The sequence below is a fragment of the Mustelus asterias genome, chromosome 5, assembly GCF_964213995.1.
Source record: "Mustelus asterias chromosome 5, sMusAst1.hap1.1, whole genome shotgun sequence".
NCBI classification, from domain to species: Eukaryota; Metazoa; Chordata; class Chondrichthyes; order Carcharhiniformes; family Triakidae; genus Mustelus; species Mustelus asterias.
In genome coordinates this window covers 85227812-85251994 of record NC_135805.1, presented here as the reverse complement: position 1 = coordinate 85251994, position 24183 = coordinate 85227812, and the positions used below count along the sequence as shown (strand labels likewise).

General features: G+C 43.1%; 1 protein-coding gene across 1 annotated transcript in view; it reads right to left on the bottom strand.

The window, feature by feature from the left end:
• The window catches only part of mtmr9 (myotubularin related protein 9), a 95653-nt gene that overhangs the window by 21493 nt on the left and 49977 nt on the right, over positions 1–24183 (bottom strand). Inside the window, exons 6-8 of the mRNA XM_078212941.1 lie at positions 18061–18222; positions 11564–11705; positions 10674–10894 (exon numbers count right to left, since the gene is read on the bottom strand). Coding sequence (XP_078069067.1) covers positions 10674–10894; positions 11564–11705; positions 18061–18222 — 525 coding nt within the window. The remainder of the gene's footprint in view (positions 1–10673; positions 10895–11563; positions 11706–18060; positions 18223–24183) is intronic.

The following is a 24183-nucleotide window of genomic DNA, read 5'->3' as shown; positions in this document are numbered from 1 at the left end:
CGCTGCTCAGACTCTCTGTTTTAAACCGATGTGAACGAATTGTCGTCCTGGGGAACCACGACAAAATTGGCGCTGCTTAGCAGGGTTGGTGAGAGATCGCCCAGAAAAGCATCTGGAAGGAGTGGCGGAGACGGTGGTCCAGCCGGAACCGAGAGGTCCCCAGCCGGCCTTCTGTCAACAAGGTAAGCAGACTTGCATGCATGTAAATCCTTGTTGTCAGAAAGGGGTTTTCTCGAGGCCCGGTGCGCCCGGCTCTCTGCTGGTCCTGGATCTCCCCAACCCAAAAAGATATCCTGCACAGGTAAAACCAAATTGTGTAAAAATTTTTGAGAGACTGAGTCTGATCTGAAGAGCAGAATTTTTGCATGCAAAAGCGCGCTGCGAATACTGTATTGTCTGTGAATGGGTAAAAAGTGAGACGGGAAAAAGGCTGAAAGCTAAAGTAATGCAATTAGGTTAAGTCGAGCGGTTTGGAGCGGGTTTTTCAGGTCACGACTTGCCCAGAAGAGAGTAAGTGTGGGAAAACCTGCCAGTCCAAACCTACCCAGGACCTCGGGTAAGGGACGTCAACCGAGAGGGAGAGAGATCAGTGAGAGATCACTCTCTGACCTAATACAGTAGCCAAAAGCACAGGAGTGGATTTTAACCACAGGAAAGGGGAGTAGCAGCTAGAATAGAGGAAGTAAAAGACCAATTTGAACAAACTGGTCTGAGAAAACAGCGTGAAGGACAGAAATAAGAGAGAGAGTCGGAATATAGGTAGGGTAATAACTAACAACTTGAAAAATTACCCTGACAAAACTGCCTGGTGGCAAGATTGAAAATAACTAATCTTTGAATAATAACAAAAACGGAAGCAACACTGGATTGGAAAAAGATTACACACATAATTAACTTAGAGGAGATAAAGAATGAGTGGCCGTATGTAAAATGGGAAAGAGTAGTCGATAGGAATTGGATAGACGAAATAAAATTGGAAACCCTAGAGAAATTAATAAAGGGATCTGACCGATACAGGATTCTTATACACATAGACGAGCAAGTGAAAACCTACTACCCTCTGGCCCGGGAGAGGAAGATAGTGCCGGGAAAGGGGACTACGGGGAAGTGGATATCAGGACCCCGGTTAGAATTACAGATATTGGCAAAAGAAATCCAAAGGAAAGGTAAACAGGGGACTGAGCACGGAAAAACAATACAGCAAGTAATAATCACTGTAATACCTAACTCTGACAGACTAAGTGACAAAAATTGCGACAGTGATCCAAAAAGACGAGTAATGGCGCACCAAGTTAAGACACCAGTGGAGATATTAGGGGATAAGTTCCCAGCCCTTAGGGGAGATATAGAACACGTCTCTAAAAAATGGGCCAAAAGAACAAATAAGACCAATACACAGTGGCCGGAGGAAGGCACATGGTCCATAGAGAGGTGTGAGGACCAGAAGGGAATGATAAAGAACTATAAGATTAAGGATAAAACGAGCAAAAGAAGGGAAAAGCGAGAAAAGGAGTTAGAGATATTAGCCCTATTCCAACAAGAAGGGAAAGAGAGAAGAGGGGTATGGAGGGGAGGTAGAATGCAGATGCCAGTACAACTTGAGGAAAAAGCAAAATTGGAAGATCCAAACGTAGCCCCACCCCCATACTTAGAGAAACAGAGCTCCACGGGACTGTACCCAGTTATATCAGGCACAGTTGGAGGAGATCAAAAGCAAGGATAAGCTAAAGGCAAAAGAGGATCTCGCACCCAGAAAAATAGCACCAATGATGGTGGAGCAAAAGCCAGAGGAAATACCTGCACTAATCAAAGGGGGGAGCGGAGATGGAGGCCAGCCCGTCATAACCTATAACATTTCTGCCTTCCCACTGTCCATGAACCCAGGAGCCTATGGCCTAAATTATCAAAACCCATACGCCCTGCAAAGTCAGACTGACTGGAATAGAAATGGGAAAGGACAGGGAGGTGGTAGGCCACCCTATCAGAATCAGAGAGGACAGGGACAGGTTAATCATCAGACTCCGAGACAGGGACCACTGCCTGGCCCTTCAGGTGTGTGTTGGGGGTGCGGGGAGGCAGGGCACATAAAAAGGAATTGCCCGCGGAATTTCCCCAGACAGGGAGAAAACCAGCAGCAGACAGGCCAACAACTGATCCAAGGATCGCCAAACAGCATCCCGATGTTTCAAGGGCCGGTAAACCATCAGAATTCCCCATAGGGAGGCCCAGAGAACCCCGAAATGGTAGGACAGTACATACAGATAACAGAAACTGCAGAGCAGGAACCTATAGTTAACGTTAGAGTAGGAGGGATCGAGGTCCCCATGATGATAGACACCGGCGCCACATGTACGTGCATGCAAACGAAATATGCGGATCACTTACCATTGTCAAACCAGTTTGTAAAAACTGTGGGGTTCTCGGGGAAAGTAACATTAGCTCGAATGACGACGCCGGTGCCTGTTACCATTGGAAATAAGACAACCCATGTACCTATTTTAGTATGTGATAAAACTCCTTTAAATCTATTGGGAAGGGATGCAATCCTAGGTTTAGGACTGAAATTAGAATGCACTGAACAAGGAATTGATTTGATGGGAATGTATCCACTTGAAATACCAGGAAAGGAAGGGGTTAATGTATATTGGTTGGGAGATATAGAGGAACAAGTTAAAAAACAGATATGGGAAGTTTGGGGAAAGCTTATAAACACTTGGGTTCCACAAGCCAAATGGCCAAGAACAGAATTACACAGTACAATGATATTTGATGAAGGGCAGGAACCTGAGATACAGGAGAAATGGGAAAGGGAGGCGGGACGAGAACAGGAAATAAAGTCAGGAAGTATTTTAATCGGACTAGAGGGAGTAGCCCTCACAATTGTTAGGAATGAATGGGTTAACAAATGGTTCTCTGTATCTGGGGCGGAGCCACATGTCACATTGAAAGTGAATCCGGGATACAGATCAAAAGACCTAGGACCAATGGTGTTGAGAGCACAAGATTTAGAATTTGTCCAGACAGACAATGTAGATATTTGGACGTCCAGGAATGGACAAATGACGAAAATAATTTTGGATGTTAAAATGCTTGGGAAACCGAAGCAGATAACAATAGGAGTGCAAATCGAGAAACAGGAACTGGAGTGGAGAGAGAGGTTAGAGCAGGATTTGAACTCCCTCCCGCAGGAGTTGTGGTCCAGACAGGACACGGATGTAGGGAGGGTCAAAAACGCTAATCCAGTTGAAGTCAGATTAAAGACAGGATGCCAGGGGCCGTATAGGCCGCAGTACCCAATCAAGACAGAAGCAATTGAAGGAATTAGAGGGACGATTAAGGGATTGATAGAAGCAGGGGTATTAAAAGAAACCCGGAGCAGGTGTAATACACCGCTACTACCAGTGAAAAAGGCGGACGGAGAAAAATGGAGATTGGTGCATGACCTAAGGGCAATTAATGAGGTAGTGGAAGATATGCCAGTAGAGGTTCCAAACCCTTATACCTTGATGACAAATATACCACCTGAAAGTAGATGGTTTACTGTAATAGACCTATGTTCGGCATTTTTTAGTGTGCCACGAGCTCAAGAAAGTCAGTATCTCTTTGCATTTACGTACGAGGGGAAACAATACACATACAATAGGATGCCCCAAGGATTTAAACATTCCCCACATGTATTCAATCAGGTGTTGAGAGCAGATTTAGAAGGAATACAGTTGGAAGGAACACTAATACAATATGTGGATGATTTATTATTATGCACAGGAACACAAGAACAGTGCAGGAAGGATAGTTTAAAACTATTGGAAAGACTAGCAGAAGGGGGCCATAAAGTTTCCAGGAAAAAGCTGCAGCTGTGCCAGAAAAAGGTAGAATACTTGGGAAGAGAAATATCAGCAGGACAGAAGGAGATAGCTTCACAGCAAATAGAAGCAGTACTAAAGGTTCCGAAACCACGGACGGTGGGGCAAATGATGACATTTTTGGGAATGACAGGATTCAGTTCAGAATGGGTGGAAAGCTATGCCGAAAAAACGCAGGCACTACGAAAGATAATGAAGGAGGCAGGGTGTGACGAATTAAAAGCCAAACTAAAATGGGATAAAGATGCTTCAGACGCATTTGAAAACGTGAAAAGAGAAATGGCACAGGCACCAGCCTTGGCTTTACCGACCTATGACAAGCCCTTTGACTTATTTGTGAGTAACAGAGAAGCCGGATTTGCTACAGCAGTGTTAACGCAGGAAAATTGCAAGGGTAGACGAAGGCAGGCTGTAGCATATTACAGTACCAAGCTAGACGACGTAGCGATGGGATACCCTCCTTGCTATCAAGGCCTGGCAGCAGCTTGGTGGGCGTACGAAAAGGCAGCCACGGTCACAATGGGATATCCGATAAACATACATGTATACCATAAGGTAGCTGAATTGATTGAGCAAGGAAAATTTGTGCTGACACCTGCTAGGATCCATCATTATCGAATGCTAACCACATTTCCAGATATCACGATAATAAAGTGCAACAGAGTAAATCCAGCTGATTACATGCCATTACCTCATGAAGGAGAAGAACATGAATGCTTAAGAGAAGCAAAAACATTTATGAAACTGAGAAAAGGTTTAAGAGCAGAGGGACTAGTGACAGAAGGGAAAAGGATACTGTATGTAGATGGCTCATGTTACAGGGATCACTTAGGAAACCACGCAGGCTATGCCATAGTTGAACAGAAAGGGGAAACACTTGAAGTTATAGAAGCAGAGAAATGTGAACAGCCCTGTTCAGCCCAACTGGCAGAACTTAAAGCATTGACCAGAGCATGTGAGCTAGCAAACGGGGAAGCATTGGAAATTTATACTGATTCGGCCTATGCCCACGGGGTCTGCCATCTGTTCGGGGCAATATGGAAGCAAAGGGGATTTATGAAAAGCGGAGGAGGACCAATACAACACGAAGGTCAAATCAGGGCTTTAATAAGGGCCATGATGGGTCCAAGGGAATTAGCCATAATTAAGTGTCAGGCGCATAAAAGGGGAGCAGACAGCATCACACAGGGAAACACCAAAGCCGACAAGGCAGCTAAAGAAGCGTCAGGATGCATTGAGGCTACGATAGCCCCAGTAGAAATAGCAAGGCCGCACCCAGGGCCAGGTACGGGGGATATCGAACCTCATATCACATTAGAAGATGTAGCACAGTTACAGGAGGAAACCTCTGTAGCTGAAAAGGCAATGTGGAAAGATAGAGGAGCACTACAGGGACAACAGGACAGGATATGGAGAAATGGGGAGGGATTAGTCATAGCACCCACATCATTACTAACCGTACTAATTAGCGAAGCGCATGGAGTGGACCACTGTGCAAGAGGAGAAGTGGCTAGAAAGATCAAGAAGGAAGGATTCTGGTCACCATACCTGCAAAACTCGATTGACTACATACTGAGTCAGTGTGAGGTGTGTGCTCAGAATAACATCAGGAAGGGCATTACTGCCCCAATAGGGCATATACCCATTCCTGAAGGACCATTTAAACATCTATGCATGGACTATGTGGATATGGGAAAGGTGGTAAGAGGGAAAAGATACATGCTAGTGATTATTGATAGATTCAGCAGATGGATAGAAGCAACGCCATCCAAAGATCAAGGATCTGGAACGGTGATTAACTTCCTGTCAAAAGAAATTATCCCAAGATTTGGCATACCCACGCAATTAAGTTCAGACAATGGATCTGCTTTTATAGGAAGGGCACTGAGAGAGACACTCTCGGCACTCCGAATAAAGCAGAAGTTTGGATGCGTATATCACCCTCAATCCCAAGGAATGGTGGAGAGAGCAAACGGGACCCTTAAGGCTAAAATAAGCAAAATTTGCAATGAAACAGGGAAAAACTGGATAGATGCTCTGCCATTGGCTCTAATGCAATACAGGAGTCAGGAAAACAGAATCACACATTTGAGCCCACATGAAATGATGACAGGAAGAGTAATGCCGGTACCTAAGATCAGGGGATCAGGAGGTCCTACGCTAGAATGTTTAGATCAAAGCACAAAAGAATATATACAACAATTAACTGTTATACATAGAACTATATTTGAACAGGAAAAAGCCAAGGAGGAGGAGAATCCGGTAACAGAACATCAGATCAAGCCTGGAGATCGAGTATACATCAGAAAGTTCCGGAGACGTTGGAACGAACCGAGACGAGAAGGACCGTTTGAAGTCACCAAAGTGTCTCCCACGGCGTTGCAAGTAGAAGGCAGTACACTGTGGTATCACTTGAACCATTGTACCAGAACGGTACCAGGGGTGGGGGAGAGAAGGGAAATTGAAGAAGTACACAGAGTGGATAGAGGTGATAGCGAGGAAGAAATAGAAATACACGGGGAGAATCGTGGGGAGGAGGAACAGAGCCAAGGAAGAACAAAAAGAATAGAGGATGATGAAAGTAGTTCTGTACATGAGCTGGCTGATGATACAAATGCCCAGCCTGAGCCTATTAGTCAAGGTGCCGAGGGAGGTGAGGACAGGGAAGGGGCCCCATTCCCCACCTGGGACTTGGAAACTATTTCCCTTAGGGACTTCCGTGACCCATAGAAAAGGAGAATGGGATACAGAAGACATAAGGGTGCAGAATCAGGAAGATAGAGTATTAAGACGAACAAAACGTGAACGATTAGTGAGCACAAATACTATTTGGGGAAAAGCGCAGAAAAACAAATGGTGGAAATGGGCTGAGTATACAGGTCAGAAAAACAGTGATGGGAAAGAGTGTGTGGTATGTGCATCAGAGAAACCTAACACCCAAGTAACTGATATACCATGGGGATCAGGAGACTGTAGAACCAGGCAACAAAGCTGGAGAAAGGAAAATTGCCGTCCATATACCACATATATAAGGTATCATATGATAGGGAATCGGAACTACTCGTATGAGAAGATAAACTGTTCCGGATCCGCATGTGATAACCTTTGTAAAGGTGAGCCGCCGTTGTGTCAATACCACTGCATCCTGTTTGCTGGGGTAAAAAAGGGCATCTACAACTTGACCCACAGATGTCCAAAGTGGCCAAAAACGGCAGTGGACGCGGTCCCAAAGGAATGGAGTGTAGAGCCCAACTTACAAATCCAAGATTGCTATTGGAGGGAAAGTAGCACAGGAAGTAGTGTGGGAAATTACACAGGAGAGTGTGAAAGGATTTGGAATATAACCGATGCTCTTTATCTGATCCTCTCAGGAGGGGGATGGGCACCCCCTCCTTATGTGTTAGACTATCAAGAAAATCAACTGGCCGATCTCTGGTGGCTTTGTGGCCCGGAGAAAGGGCTATTGGCAAAATTACCACAGAATTGGAAAGGACTATGTGCTCGAGTTATGCTTGCCCAGAGCATTGTGATACTACAGGTGGAAAGAGAAATTAAATCACAAAAAGTTAAGAGGGCATATACCCCTGACCCTACGATAAAATTGGACGCAATCGGACAGCCCCGCGGCATCCCGAATGAGTTCAAAGCTAGGAACGAAATAGCTGCAGGGTTTGAATCCCTCTTTGTTTGGATCACACCCAGCAAGAATACTGAGTGGATCAATTACATCTATTATAATCAGCAGAGGTTTATTAATTATACGAATGATGCCCTGGAGGCCTTAGGAGAGCAGTTGGATGCGACCAGCAAAATGGCGTGGCAAAATCGACAGGCGTTAGATTGGTTCCTGGCAGAGAAAGGAGGGGTGTGTGTTATGTTTGGGGATCAGTGCTGCACATTTATCCCTAATAACACTAATCCAGAAGGGTCATTTACACAAGCCATGAATAAGTTAAAAAATCTTAAGAAAGAAGTGAAAGAAAATGCTGGGTTTGGGCATGAGGTATGGAGTTGGCTGGACAGAATATTAGGAAGATGGGGGGCGTGGTTTGCCAAAGCTGGAGCTGTAGCAATCGCAACAATAATCATTCTGGGATTGATATTTTGTTGTTTTTTACCCGCCCTGAGATCCTTCCTTACCAGAGTGGCAGCGCGGCAGATGGTGACGCGGGTGATAAGCAGCTCACGCTCGAGAGAAAAAACAGAGGAATGGGAAAATCTTGAGCCGCCCCCGCTGAGTGGATTCACAATGACCTTGGTCGAAGTTGAAACTCGTCACTCTGTAAAATAACTACAATAGTGGAAGATCACCTTGTGGAAACAACAGCACCTTGCTGAAGTCCGCGCGAAACCAGGAGAACTTAGTCTGTACACAGGAATCAGTCTTTTTCCCTTCCCTAGACAAGAGTGGGAAGGTTTTTGGCTGATGACTGTCAGGGGCAGGCAATCTGGAGGAGCAACCCAAAAATCAGAACCAGGATAGACAAATTATGATAAAGTTAGAATAGGGACACTGATCCCTGACCAAAATAGTCGGCTCCTCCACATCGCCTGGGAAAAGTGATTAAAATAAAATACAAATGGGATTGAGCAAGGGGATTATTTGAGCTTGGTAATTGGGATGAGGCTAGGGAATAGCCTCAAAGGGGGGACTTGTAAGGGAAATTGTACTGGATATTGTATGAGTTTAGTATGAAATTCAGATTCACTTGTAAGGGAAATTGTATTAGATATTGTATGAGCTAGGTATGAAATTCAGATTCACAGGTTTTAGTAAAATGATATAGCAGATTTAGGTGAGTAGTGAGATGGGTATATAACCTAAAATAACTTCGTGTGACCTAATATAATCAAGTGTAGTCGATATGATCAAAGTGGAGAAACTAGAGAAGTAATATAGCAATCACTAATTAAGGAAAGCAGACAATAGTCACTTAAGAAAACAAGGAAGACTGCTCGGTGGTTCAACTTAATAGTGGACCATAAATCAGCAGAGAGAATGTCTTTTTCTTCTGAATGTCTTTTTCTTCTAAACACATTCGGCCTTAGCCTGCAAAACCACGATTATTATACAAACAGAAAAGTTCAGATAAGAGCAAGAGTTATAACCACCATGGTTTAAGAGACAAAGAGATATAACAGGGAGCGACCAATTGCAAAGAAAACAGATAAAGGGTCAACTAAAATTAATGGTGGCCAAAGAAAGGTCGGGCTGTAGGGTAAGATAACAACCAAGGACAGGCTGTAAAAGGGAGATGAGGATCTTGAGATATGAGGCTGAAATGTACATAAAAGATTGTAAGCCCAAGGGCTCTTTGGAGTGTTCCGGACGTTCCCGGCTTTATCGCTTGTGCTGAGAAATAAAGTCTATTGCTTGGAAGATCGCTGCTCAGACTCTCTGTTTTAAACCGATGTGAACGAATTGTCGTCCTGGGGAACCACGACACTACCCATGACCCTTTTGTGGATAGGACATTCCTGGGGAATATTATACTTGGCACCAGTGTCATAGTTCCACTGGAACAACTTGGCTAAAATGACAGCTAGCTTTGGAGCACAGTTTTTCAGCACTTAAAACTCAAAGCAAGTTTGACAAAGTGTGAAACAAATCCAGAATAAAGTTCCCACTACCCTTTTCAAAAACTTGCTTCACTTGAAGCTCGACAACATTTGCAAGTGCACCACTTACCCTTGAGCTTAATTCAATACAACCATTCAAGTAATATATTATATAAACACAAGATTAGAGAAAGGTCATGGAGTTTTACCTATTGAAGTCCTTGGAAAATAAACATGGCATAAAGGTTATACATAAAGAATTCTGTCAGAGTTGTTTCTAATACATTGACGGATTGTCAATTAAAATAGCTACTTGCTGTGCAATGCTTTTTTATAAAATAATTTCATTTCATGATACTGCACAAGGAAAAAATTCAAGAGAAATTCTGAGGCCAGACAGGACCTCGTGAAAATTTCACTTATTGTACAAAAACTTTTAAATTGTAACTAAATGGCTCCCCCGGAGGCAGATAACCACTTTCATCCCTCGTGATAAATTTCACTTTGGCGGAACAGGCTCGAGGGGACCAAATGGCCTCTTCCAAATGTTCAAAAGGTAACATAAGCCAGGAGAGCAATAACAACATGCTAAAATTGAAGCTTTCACCGAAGACCTTTTTCCCCTCACAAAACAGCTGTTTTATTATTCAAACTCAATGTCTGCGATATACCCTTTTACTGAACAAGTGTCGGTAACAAAAAGGCCACTGAGCAAGTTTGTAACAATTCAGAATTTAAGGGCTCCAAAAGTGAAGTCAAATTTTCAATGCTACTGTTTCTAACTTATTTGACTTAGCAGCCATTTTAGAGCAACTGCATCTATCAATAAATCACATTTGTAATGCTCAAAAGATGACAGAATGTTTACAAAAGCGTTAACTTCCTTCAGAAATTCAAATGTCACTGTTTACAGCCCAAAATCTAAAAATATGCAATCCATAGCAGCCACATTGACAGTACAGCACGATTACAAGTTTGAATTCCACCCCAAGTTGTCTTTAAGTTTACTGGTCCTCATCTAATGAGTTTCAATAGGTCTTCACAAAAAGAAAAAGGTGGGAAAGTCAAGCTCTTATTGAAGAAGCACACAGGTAGCTTGATCACCAGTGGAGAAACTGACTTTCTGCTCTCAAAGATGGAGGGACTGTGGCACAAGGGAAACAAAAAGAATTATGCTGTTGCATCAATGTTGATTCCCAAAAATCAACAAAAATTCCTTCTACCAACAATGATATAGGCAACATTACCAACCTTTCATTTTCGTTGCTGCCCAAGAAGGTTCCAAACTGGGAAGCGTAAGCATGTTCAAACAACACAATTAGGAACTGCTCATTAAATTCAAAAGAGCATGGGAACTGGCGTTGGATTTGCCAGCAGCAATCCAGAAAGAGGAGAAACGTAGGAGCTTCATTCTTCTGTTTAAAATTGGAATAGGCTGACTGAGCACATCGCTGCTGGAATGGATGACCAGCCTGGAAAAAATAAACGAATGTGAATACAAGTTTCCCAAGAGAAGAACAGGTAGGAGACAGGAGTAAACATTGAAAACCTGTCCACGCGGGAAGTCATCATGATGTGGTGCCCATTTAAAGGACTAATTGAAATTATACTCAAAAATATGCAGAATTCTATTAGTTTAATGATTTATTAACAACCATAACAAGAGATGCCTTGCACAGAGTTCTCTAATCATCTAATTTCAATGCCTTTAATATACAAGAAGATAGATGCTCTGCAGAATTGCAGAGATCTACCTAAAGGAAACTTAACCCACTTGCATTGTTGTTTCAGGGGGATTCGGAATACTGATACAATAAGTGTTTCATAGCAAAGAGATATAGACCTGCTTGTACTCCCCATCCCCAAAACCAGCAACATGGAGCAAAATCATGTGATGTTATATTTCTGCTATAACCCATTCGTCTTGAGACAAATTATTAGCACGTGGACCCCTTCCTTTTGGGAAAGAGTGACAAAATGACATTGTTCTGATAATTTATTCCATTACTTATAATCCAACCATCAGTGGAAATAATATAACTGAAAATTAATTCATTGTTCTGGTCAACTTATGCAAATTAAGATAATTTCACTCTGCAGATAACCAGCCAAATAAAATCTATCCAGTTTCCAGCACTTACCTGTAACCATTCACGCTCAATCAAGGCCTCAAAACCATTAATTGTTCTGGACTGTGGATCTAGAATAATGTGGGCGAGAGAAGTGACTTGTAAAGTGGAGTCAATCCCTTCGCTGCCATGAACCAGCACAGACGCACCTTCCCTGAAACGGGAGCAACAGTACGAACACAGTCAATACACATTTGGAAAGGATATAGTTTATATACTTCGGTATACTTTCCAATACTTGAAGCAAAGAGGCAAGTTGAATATCATAGACCCATTTCCACTGCTCTCCAAAAAACACTTGACTTACTCTGGGTGGTATAAAACACAAGATTAATTCTGTGCGAGGCAATCGGACCTGACAATCAAGTCGTAGCAGTTCACTTTTTTTGTCACACAGCAGAGACCAAAATACAACAAAATTTACAGATAACAATATATTGCAGCATTTATATAGCATTTTACACACCAAACAGATGATGAATTATGAATGAGGACATAGTGGAGGAGAGCAGAGCATGTTGTTCTCTCTTGTTCCTGTCTTTTTTTACCCCATGCTCTGTTTCAACATCAATGCAAGTGCTAGGCTTCAGTCAGATTTCTTCAGGCAATGGAATTTGTTGTGATTTACATTACTGGACCTTAGTTAGAAATTCACCTGCCTTCTTTTTCTATCCCTTCACCACTAATAATTCCAACGTCCAGTCTTCTCACGGAGGATACCTTCCATTGTGCTATTCACTCTACATGACATCAAGAAACGGCTGAAGGCATTGGATACTGCAAAGGCGGTGGGCAATATTGACAATATTCCGGCAATAGTGCTGACGGATTGTGCTGCAGAACATGCCACACCTCCAGCCAAGCTGCCCCAGTACAGCTACAACACTAGCATCTGCCCAGCAGCTACAACCCCGCATATGACTGAGTGTGCATCAAGGAGCTTCAGCAAGACTGGAGCTAATGGGAATCAGGGGGGCAACTCTGCTGGTTGGAGACATACCTAGCACAAAAAAGATGATTACAGAGATTGGAGATCAATCATCTCAGCTCCAGGATATCACTGCAGAACTGGACAATATCTAGGAGAGACTCTTACCATCAACCTTTGACATTCAATGGCATTATCATCCCTGAATTCCCCAGTATCAACATCCTGGGCCAGAAACTGAACTAGCCATGTGGCTATATTAGAGTAGGTCAAAGGCTAGGAATTCTGCAGTGACTAACTTGCCCCCTGACTCCCCAAAACCTGTCCATAATCTACAAGGCAAAAGTGTGATGGAATACACTCCCCTTGCCTAGGTGAGTGCAGCTTCAACAGCACTCAATAAGCTTGATACCATCCAGGACAAAAGAAGTCTTGATTGACATTCCATTGACAAACAGAAACTTCCTCCACCACCAATGAAGAGCAGCAGCAGCGTGTAATATCTACAAGAGGCAATGCAGGCACTCAGCAAGGTTCCACAGGCATCACCTTCCAAATCTAGTACAAAGTCAGCAGATATATGGGAACACCACCACTTGCAAGGTTTCCCCCAAGCCATGGCCATCCCAGCTTGGAACTATAATTGCCATTCCTTCATTGTCGGGACAAAATCTTGAAACTTCCTTCCAACCAGCAACGTGACTGTACCTGCACCACATGGACTGCAGCCAATTAAGGCAACTCATGGCCAAGAGCAATTAGGTATGGACAACACCACAAGAGCAAAATACTGCAGATGCTGGAAGCGGGAGATAAAAAATTAAAATGCAAGAAATCCTCTGGTCAGGCAGAATTCGTGAAGAAAGTAACAGAGCTAATGTTTCCGATTGATGCCCTTTCATCAAAGCTTAGATGAATCACCTGAAATGTTAACTCTGTTCCTACCTTCATGGACACTCCTGACCTGCTGAGAAGTTCCAGCATTTTCTGTTCTTATTAAGGATGGGCCAAAATCGATAACTCTCATCCCAGGAATAAACACTCCGCACGTACACTGTTCCAATTTCCCCAATTTCTAGAACATCTTGGCTAGTCATCCCGTTCGTTGTCCTTTTCAATCTTGTGGTTTTAGAGTGATGGTTGACTAGACAGCTGAGTCACTAATAATTGGCTCAGTGAACAGTTAGTCATAAGCAATTGCAGCTGCTTATCCAGTTCGAAGTTAAAATTAATCATCAGCACTTCTCCAAACATTACTCATGTCTCTACACCATTGGCTAACTTTTGTTCCCAAACAGGCAGGTTTGAGTGTCCTCCAAGCAACTGCATTTCCCAAAATGTAGGTCACATCAGTGCAGGCAATTTATAAAGAAACTTTCATGAGATGTGAGCATCATGAAAAAGGCCAACATTTGTTATTCAACCACAAGAAGCGGGCAGTGAGCCATATTCTTGAACTGTTGCAGTCCGTTCTGGTGTTGGTACACACTTAATATTGTGAGGAAAGGAATTGCAGGATCTTCACCCAGCGACAATGAACCAACAGTGATAAAGTTCCAAGTCAAGCAAAATGATACATACCAGTTAAGGGAGTAAAAGGATTATTTGGTAACAAATCAATCCATGACAATCTTAGAAAAGCATGGTACAATTCCAAATAAAGTATGGCCTGTAACTTACTGGTTCCCCAGCGTTGGATTTGGAGGGGCACCGCAAAGATCTATTGGGGAATTCAGAAGTTCCACAGCAAGCCCACCCAACTAAACATCCCACCCGTACACATTTGCAACAAGCCCCTTAACCAAATCCCATCCCCAGACCTGCTCACCCCCACCTCCCCCGTCCCATAACCTGAATCTGCCCACAGACTAGCACATTTCATCCCCACCCTGGGCTGCCCCCCTCCCACTGCATCTCCCCCCACCTCCCACCGGCGTCTTGCCCTCTCCCACCATCTGTCCCATTCCCCGCCAATGGCCCCAACTGCTCCAGCACCCCATCCCATCTCCTGTCGTCCATCTACAAAAACCACTCCCCACACACAGCTGGGCCCGCACCTCCGCCGTTCATCCCCTTCACCCCCCATCTTGATTCCCATCCTCTCCTGTCACCGTTGCCTCTCCCCACCATCAGTTCCCCCCCTCCAGCTCTCCCTCAGCTGCCCACTTCGCCACCAATGCCCCCTGCATCCCCTCCAGCCTCGTCCTCTCCCCACCTCCCCCTGCATTCCGACTCCTCCCACCGCCCCACCCTCACTTCCCCCACTCGGCACCCTGTCATCGTCCCCCACCCCTGACCTCGGCAGTCCACCCTCTTCATCCTCCCCACCCTCTTGCCATCTCCCCCCCCCCCCACTACCCCCTTAGTGTCCCGATCCTCTTGCTGTTATTTCCTGCCTTTCTTCCCACTGTCCCAACTCTTTCAACCCCTCCTCAGCTCCCACGACCTCCCCCACCCCCTCCTGCCGCCATCACTGCTTCCCCCCACCCCCTCGGTGTCTCGGCCCTCTTGCTGTCATCTCCTTTCTTTCTTCCCCCCACCTTCCCATCATCTCCCACCATCCCTACTCTCTCACCCCCCAGCATCCCCCTACCTCTTCCCCATCCCCCCCCCCCCCCCCCCCCACCCGCCAGCCGGAGTCAGGAAGGAAGAGCAAAACAAGCTCTTTAGACATTCTGTGCAAATAAGTTGGTACAGAGTTGCAATCCACTGTGATTAGCACTGTCTCCAGTGCAAAAGTAAATCATTTTCTGCTGGTAAAGGATGAAGTTAAATCAATTGACAGTGTCAAACTAATTTTTCGCAAATGTACTGTTTACGGGCACAGGGTGCGTGAAACTGAGGTCCACAATGATGTGTTCTTCTGAATGACATATTATTGGGAAACTGGAACTTGACTTGTTTGTGGAGGCACCCTAAGTCAGCTTGACTTGTTAAAATTAGAATTTCTGCTGTCAGTACGTAAAAACATGGATATTGATGATCAGAACAAGGAGGAAATAAAGCAACGGCTACAGCCTGAACGGTTAGACAACATCCACAGGAATGAATGAACAAATTTGTGCTTAATCACATCACTCAAGCGTTCCATATTACTTCACATAATGTGTGTGTCATAGCTATAAGAACAATTTGTCAGCCATACTAAGCACATTGTAAAGTTCTAAGTATAACAGAAATGAAACACACTAAATTTTTTAAACCACTGCATCTCAGCAGCTGTTGTCCCTTCAGAACCAGAGCAAAGAGAAAATGTTACTAAGAGCCAAGCAGAACTACTTGTAAGTATAATACATGGGTTAATTTTGTTCAATCAATTTAATGGTAAAAGGTTAGCATTACAGTTTCTCGCCCAACTCGCTATAAACCATTGAAATAGTTTCTCAACACGTGAAGAAAATTCTAAACACTTCCCTCCCGAACTCCCTAACAAGCACAATGCGCCCGACACACCCTGGATTTCAGATCTATCCTCTGATTCCCCACATTGTCACAAAAACCCTGCTGATATCGCGTGCGAGAATGTTCCAACCGGAAACAATGGTTTTGTATGATGCGTTGGTTTTTTGGATATCAGCGAAAGATGTTTGCAAAAATATCGAGAACTCAGACCTCTTGTTAAACAAAAATAAAAGTATTCATGAAAAAGTAGAAGATAGATAATAAAACACTGCAAAGAACAAACTTATGCTTAGGCAAATTAACAGCAAGCACTTAGTCCCTCAAAGATTGAAAACCCATAAGCAACTGTTTTCCCATAATCCTAAACTCTGCTGAGAACCCATTTTCCAAACAACAACCATAAATCTATTGGTCAATTGAGCCAGTGATTACCACACTGTACAGCTGACGTGACCAGGACTTGGGAATGGTCTTTGGTTCAGTGAAGAAAATGATCTTTTGCATAACTGACTTGCCTTTAACACTTCAACTTTAGCTGAGCTGTTTCCTGAAGATGGCTGTCTCTTGCTCTTGCTGCTGCTTCTTCAACACTTCGTCTGTATCTAAACCCTGTTCCTTACTATTTCCTTTCTCTTGGATGCTGTCCAAACATGGTTTACAAGATGAATGACAGTTTGATTTTACTGGAGCAATGCAAAATATGAATTTTAATAGCATCCCACCATTTTGTGACATCATTCAGACAGTCAATGCATGGAGCACATATACAGCAAAATGAAAGCATAACTGTGAAAGTAGGCCTCAATGTAAAAGGCTACAATTCCCTGGAGGCATCTTTTTGTAGGTCTGGAATACACACAGAAATAATATTGGGAGGGATGGTTAACAAGAACGAGTGAAAAGGGAGCAAACATGCAGGAGGACATGAAAGAGGAGAAAGATTAAAAAAAAACCAGCAAGAGTGTGATGACAAGAGGGGAATAAATTGCACCATTTTGATGTACAACTATTTCTGAAGTGTTCAGAAATGAAGCTGTTGCTACAAATTAACTAGTCACTTCAACAATATATATTTTTTGAACCATTTAGATGCTTCTTTGGGCTACTTCCACACAATCCAGTGGATTTGTAATCCAAGGACATTAGATAACATCTACACTTTAGTAGCACTGTACAATAATAGGGACAAGGATCATTCCTTGGCAGGATGTTTATATCAAGTGGTTTGGCCCGAATAGAGCGTCAAAGATCATAGGGCAAGTTAAGGAGGCTCAGGGCCAGCATGGTGGTACAATGCTTGGCACTGCTGCCTCACAGCACTAGCGACCCACGTTCAATTCCGGCCTTGGGTGACTATCTGTGTGGAGTTTGCATGTTCTCCCGTCTGCGTGGGTTTCCTCTCAGTCATGTGTGGGTTAGATGGATTGGCCATGGTTAATTGTCCCTTGGTGTCCTAAGATGTGCAGTTTAGGGGGATTAGCGGGGGTAAATATGAGGGGTAGGACAGAGGGATGGGCCTTGGTATGACTCTGTCGGAGAGTCGTTGCAGTCTCGATGGGCCGAATGGCCTTTCTGCAATGTAAGGGCTCTATGAAAAAAACATATGTAATCTTTGCCTTTATTAGTAGCAGCAGCAGACAATACAAAAACAAATAAGTCATGCTAGAATTTTATAAAAATGTTGGTTATGGTTCAACTGGAGTACGGTGTTCAAATTTGGGGACCATTCAGAAAGGATGTAAAGGCCCTACAGAGTGTGCAGTAGAGCTTTACTAGAATTGTACCAGGAATGCGGTCATCAGATACGGAGAGAGACAGAAGAAGCTGGAGCTGTTCTCCTGAAAGCAGAGAAAGTTAACAGGAGATTTGGTGGAGGGGCTCAAAATCATGACTGTTTTGATAGTTATTTACTTTGTTTCCAGTTGAAGGATCAGAAGCCACACAGGTAAAGTGATTAGCCAAAAGAGGTAACACAAAAAAGAGCTGTTGTGATCTGAAAACCATATTCAATGGGAACATTCAAGAGAGAATTGGATAAACGCTTGAAGGGAAAATATTTATATGGCTATGGTAAAAGAGCAGGGAAGTGGGATGAATTGGATAGCTCCACACGAGAGCAGAGTTTGGCATTGTGCTGAATGAACACAGAACAGGTCAATCATTTTATACAAGTTCTTACCTGTCTACACACTGTGCAGCCAGACATGCAGTGGTCAATATTTCTTTAACATGAGTCAGCCAGCTAGAAGCTTCCAATTTGCTGAGCCATCTATCCATGTTGTGGGATTGATCATTGGATGCTTCAACCAGTTTAATTAAACTTTCCTGAAGAATATGGTACCTGGTTTAAAAAAAAAAACAATACAAATAAATATGTATATAGGTTTCTTATTCTTAGGACGAGGCATTTTTAAAAGGTCCATAATATCAAGGTACTTTGATTCAACAGTTGAATCCTGATAAAAAGTCATAACTAAATTAATTCTCTATTAGTAAGTGATAGAATTAAAAGAGCAAGCTTCCTGCTGTCAGAAATTTACCAGAATGGAATAGTTATAAAATCTGACAATGTGTCTCCATATTCTAAGTAAAGTGAAGCTTATTGTGCTCACTGTTATAAAGGGTAAAGCAGACAGCAACCTCTGGTACCTACACACTTGTAGTAAAAATATGAAAATCAGGAAGTTGCTGTCAAGAGATATCTTGCTCCTCCGGAGTGCATTGCTACGCTTTGCCAATGGACTCAGCATTGAAATAACTGCAACACTATTCATTTGCTGCATTTGCCCAAGATTCCCCACTAATAACAGTTAAAAAGTTAGGGCTGATGCATTCAGGAGTGAGTGAGTTACTATTTTGCACCCCATCCCCACCAGCTTGAAAAATGATAATTAGTTATGATCAACCCCTCTGGCCCTGAAAATCTAACTTCATAAACATGGAGTCCGATTACCCAAAAGAAGTGGGAATTTGTAAACATACGATTCTCTCCCCGTCCCCATTTTTCTGTCTCTCTCCCTTGGTTTGATTTGTATTCACAAACTTTATTTTACTTTCTATGTAGGATTCAACCCAATGTATATTTCCTGCTTTATATTTTATGGATATCCCGTAGGGTTCATTAAGGCCTGTAAACGGGCACAGGAATTATGATTATCATTACCTTGTGCTCATTACTTCTGATGCAGGCAGCCAGCACGCAGTGTGCTTTTAAGTGGTTGAAAGCCTGAGCAAGGGCTACAAAAGAGATAGCACATGTTCAAGCCAACTTGTGTCTGGAAGTCTTTTCAGGAGTGATTTTGACTTCGGGTAAGACACAGGAACAGCACATGACAAGAGAGGTCTCAAGGATCAAAGGCTACAGCATGCCCATACATAAACTTGCTTCTCACATCCTACCTCCTCCTAAACCTACAATCACAGAATGACACAGCAGGCTGAAGGGACCAGTGAAGAGGTGATTTAAAAAAAAGGTTTAGTGACATTCCCTCCAGCACAGGGCCAGAAGTGGGGCTACTTGCAGATAATTGCAGTGTCCAATACCATTGGTAACTCCTCAGATACTGAAATAGTTAATGCCTACATGTAGGAAAAGCTGGGCAACCTTTAGGCCTGGGTTGCAAAGCGGCAATTAACATTTAGCCCACCCAAGTGCTGGGCAATGATCATCCCCAATAAAAAAATCTAACCACCTCCCCATGATGTTCAATTTATTGCTATTGCTGAATCCCCCACAATCAATATTCTGGCAATTATCACTGACCAGAAGCTGAACTGGACTAGCCATATAAATGCTCTGGGTACAAGAACAGGTCAGAGGCCAAGGAGTTCTGTGGCAAGTCACTCACCTCCTAACTCACCAGGGCTTGTACTCTATCCACAAGGTACAATCCTTTCTCACCTAGCCTGAGTCAAGAAGGAGTGTGTAGCATGTTCCTGAGACATCAAATCCAGGGCTGCACAATCAGATGCGAGGAGGCTACCTCTCTTTTTTTAAAAAAAAACTGCCAAGCTGTTGCGAATCAGCTAAGTTTAAAGGCCCAGCCAATATCAAGCCAGAGGGAAAATAGGGGTCGGAGGGGGCATGTTCCCGGAAATGGAACCCATAATACCCCTGGGGAAGGTCAGTACAATAGTTACCCAGAACCTCAAATAGTTTTAATTCTAAAGTTAAAGTTTATTTATTAGTCACAAGCAAGGCTTACATTAACACTGCAATGAAGTTACTGTGAAATTCCCCTAGTTGCCACAGCCCGGCGCCTGTTTGGGTCAATGCATCTAACCAGCACGTCTTTCAGAATGTGGGAGGAAACCCACGTAGACATGGGGAGAATGTGCAAACTCCACACAAACAGTGACCCAAGCTGGGAATCGAACCCGGGGTCCCTGGTGCTGTGAAGCAGCAGTGCTAACCACTGTGCTACCATGCCGCCCCGTGTGATACCTGGTTAGGTATTGCTGTTAGTTTTCCTCAAAACATTTTTCCTCAAAACATATTTTAGATAAATATATGGTTACACAGTGCCAGTTTCACAAGATCCATGGTACAGGGTTCTGAGCCTCCAGTACAGGTAATTTTACCTGAATTACCACTTTGCGCAAGTTTAAGCCCCACATGTTTTAGCATGGAGACATGCTTCATCAGGTGTCTCATCTGACACAATGCTCTCTACAAATAATTTGTGACATCAGTAGGCAGAGCAAGGAACAGGCAACAAGACAATGCAAGGTTGGAAGTCGTTCCTAACATCCACAACAGTAAGGTTCCAGCACCACTGAAGTCATCAGAGCTAAATGCAAGACACAAGGGAATAGGAATGAAATATTTTCCACTTGCCTAGCTGATTGTAGTTCCAACAACACTCAAAAAGCGCGACACCATTCAAGATAAAGCAGTCACTTGATTGACTCTACCCTCCACCACCACAACGTGGCTGCATAAAGATGCACTGCAACAACTTGCTAAGGCTTCTTTGGCAGCACCACCAAACTAGCGATTTGAACCACCTAGGAATAGCAGGCCCATGAGAACACCATCACCTTCAAACACACCTCCATGTCACAAGCCATCCTGATGTGGAAATAAAATCGCTGTTCCTTCATCGCAATGCTGAAGTTTCTCCCGAGAAGCACTGAGAGAGTACCTTAATCACATGGACCTCAGTGATTCAAAAAGGTGGCTTACGATAATGGATAATAAATGCTGGTTTTCCAATATTAAATGGCCAAGTCCCATTTAAGGCCCGAGTTTTAGCTTTGTCACAGAATGATGGAACTTTAGGTGCTTCCGTTAATGATCGAGATTACCTGCGTCCAAATCTAATTACATTATCAAGGACTAATTCATCCTCTAGTTTATATAATTCTTTTCACTTTGTTTGAAAACTTTTAATAGGAAATAGATAAATCACTGCATGCATTTTAAAAAACTTTCAAAAAGCAAGCCTTCCATTGTGCAATTGTAGCACAAACGCACATTTAGAAAAAGGGCCAAAACATTTCCAGTATAGATTGCAACATTTAACCAAGTACACTGTGACCTCTCCAGACTGAAATGCTTGGGACCAAGTCATTTCTGGATTTCATAATTTTCTAGACTTCGGATAGAATGATGTTAGAATGCCTAACCATGAGTGAGTGAACTGGAAAACAATGCAGATATTAAGATTTACGTGATAAAACAAAAGCAGTAATAAAACATTTTACTTAGCAAATATTGCATCTTTCATGTTTCCACTCCCAAAATATTTTACAAAAATGTTGCCAATGATAACAGTGGAACAGGTGATTCTGCTCAAACAACTGGTGTTTCCAAATAATAGATCTCTGGACTGGAGGGGTTACAGTGTATTCAATTCACACAAGACTGACCTTATGCACACTGATCATGACCACCCAAGTAACTCATTCAGGACGATAATTCCACAAGTGACTCAAAATATAAATCCTACAAATGGATCCCCTGCCAGGAGTTCTCTCCATCAATATGCTAAGCTCCATGAGAGAGGAACATTGCAGTATTCCCAACACAGTGCACCAAAGGGACATTTCACACTATTGTATAATTAATATAGCCTCAGGCTGGTATACATCTATAACCGAAACATTTTCTCAATGGCAAATTCATTTCAGTGCATTATAAATAATTCGATCAAGTGTACAGCATTGATGATAACAGTGGGATTAAATTTCAAAGTCTTCAAATACGAATCAGGAAAAAATGCATTTGGAACCCTCATTTTCAAATATGCAATAGCTAGTTTAGACCAGTGGAGCATAACACCAGACTGTCACATTCCCCCTGCTGCAGCTGCAACAACTGACCATCATACATTCCTGTCTACTCAAAGACAAAGCAGCTTGGTGTCAGAACATATGACTGCATGTAAATTTCGCAGTTACACAAAAGCAAAAAACAAAATCAAATAAATAATCAACGAGTGTTTGACTTGCACAGTAATTTAAAGTGCCTTGAAAGTAAGTACCCAAAATCTTCCAGGTTTTTTTTCAGAATCTAGGAACTGAATGTGATTATCAGATATGGATTATTTTTTTCCTTCCTGGAATTCAAGTTGCTGGCAAGTAAACACCATTGAAATATTCTTGCTGACAAGATAAACAATCGGCTTTTATCATTCAGGTATGTCAGGTTTTTGGCCTTCTCAGGATTTCTGAAGTTTAACGGAGCTCAAATAGCTCATATGTCCCAAGATAACATGGGATTTGCAGGAGACTGCAAGATCAAAACATTAGAAAATTGCTGATACAACGAAGGGCATAGGAACAGCACCAGGCATATCTAAAATTGAAGTGTAATCTGGTGAAGTTCTAATACACAAACACTTGTATGCTAAACCTCCAGAGCAGCATGCAACAGAGCTAAACAATCCCACAACAAATAAATCAGATCAAATTCTGCAGTCCTTCCATTTCTACTCATTAATGGCAGTGGGCTAATTGAACAACTAACTGGAGGGCAAGGCTTCACCAATGTCCCCATCCTCATTTGATGGGGCAGACCCGCACATCAGTATAAAAAAGGCAATTAACTTCAGTCAAAAGTAGACGATCTTCTTGGCCTCTTCCCAAAGTTCCAGCATCACAGATGCCGGTCTTTAGCCAATTCAGTTCACTATGTGATATCACAAGTGACTGAAGGCACTGGATGCTGCAACGGCTATGTGCCCTGACAACATCCCAGCAGCAACATTGAAGACTTGTACTCCAGAACTACCCATGCCCCTATCCAAGTTGATCCAGAACAGCTACAAGGGCATTGACGAGACAATGTGGAAACTTGCCCAAGAATGCCCTACTCAACAAAAGCAGGACAAATTGCATTTGGCTAATTACCATCCCATCAGTTGGTTCTCAATCAGCAGCAAAGTAATAGCAGGTGTGGTTGACAGGGTTATCAAACAGCACATAGTCAGCAATAACCTGCTCACTGATGCTCAGTTTGGGTTCCGCCAAGGTCACTCAGCTCATGACCTCATTACAATCTTGGTTCAAACATGGACAAAAGAACTGAATGCCAGAGGTGGAGAGAGAGTGACTATCCATGACATCAAGACAGCACTTGGCCAAAAGGAGCCCTACAAAAACCAAAGTCAATGAAAATCTGGAGGAAATTCTCCATGGGTTGGAGTCATACCTTGCACAAAAAATGGTTGCGTTTATTGGAGGCCAATTACACTAGTCCCTGGGCATTTCTGCAGGAGTTCCTCAGCACAGTATCTGACTATCAGCTGCTTCAACGATCTCTCCTAAGATCATAAGATCAGAAGTGGAAAGTTTGCTCAATTCTTCAGTTTTCAGCACCATTCGGAATCCTCAGATACTGAAGCAGTCTGTGCCCATATCCAGCAAGACATCATTCAGGCTTAGGCTGATGAGTGGAAATTAACATTTGGACCACGCAAGTGCCTGCCAATGGCCATTTTCAACAAGAAAGGATCTAACCATCTCCCTTGACAGTCATTTAACTCTGAATCCACCACCATCAATGCCACTAAAATGTAACTGCACCAGCCATGTAAATACTCTGGTTACAAGAGTAGGTCACGGGCTGGTAATTCTGTGGCTACAACTCGCTTCCCATTTCGCCAAAGTCTGTCCAACTGGTAGTTGCCCCTCAATTTAAGGGTGATATCTTTACGTGACCGGAAGCCCAATTCCCAATCCTTTGGGCACATGAGGCAAGACGTCCCATGAGGCAGTGGAATCAGAAGTGCAGAATTTGCTACCTTTCCTTCCTTCTCTGCTGTCACTGTGCCACTTCATGAAGATATCAGGTCTCAAA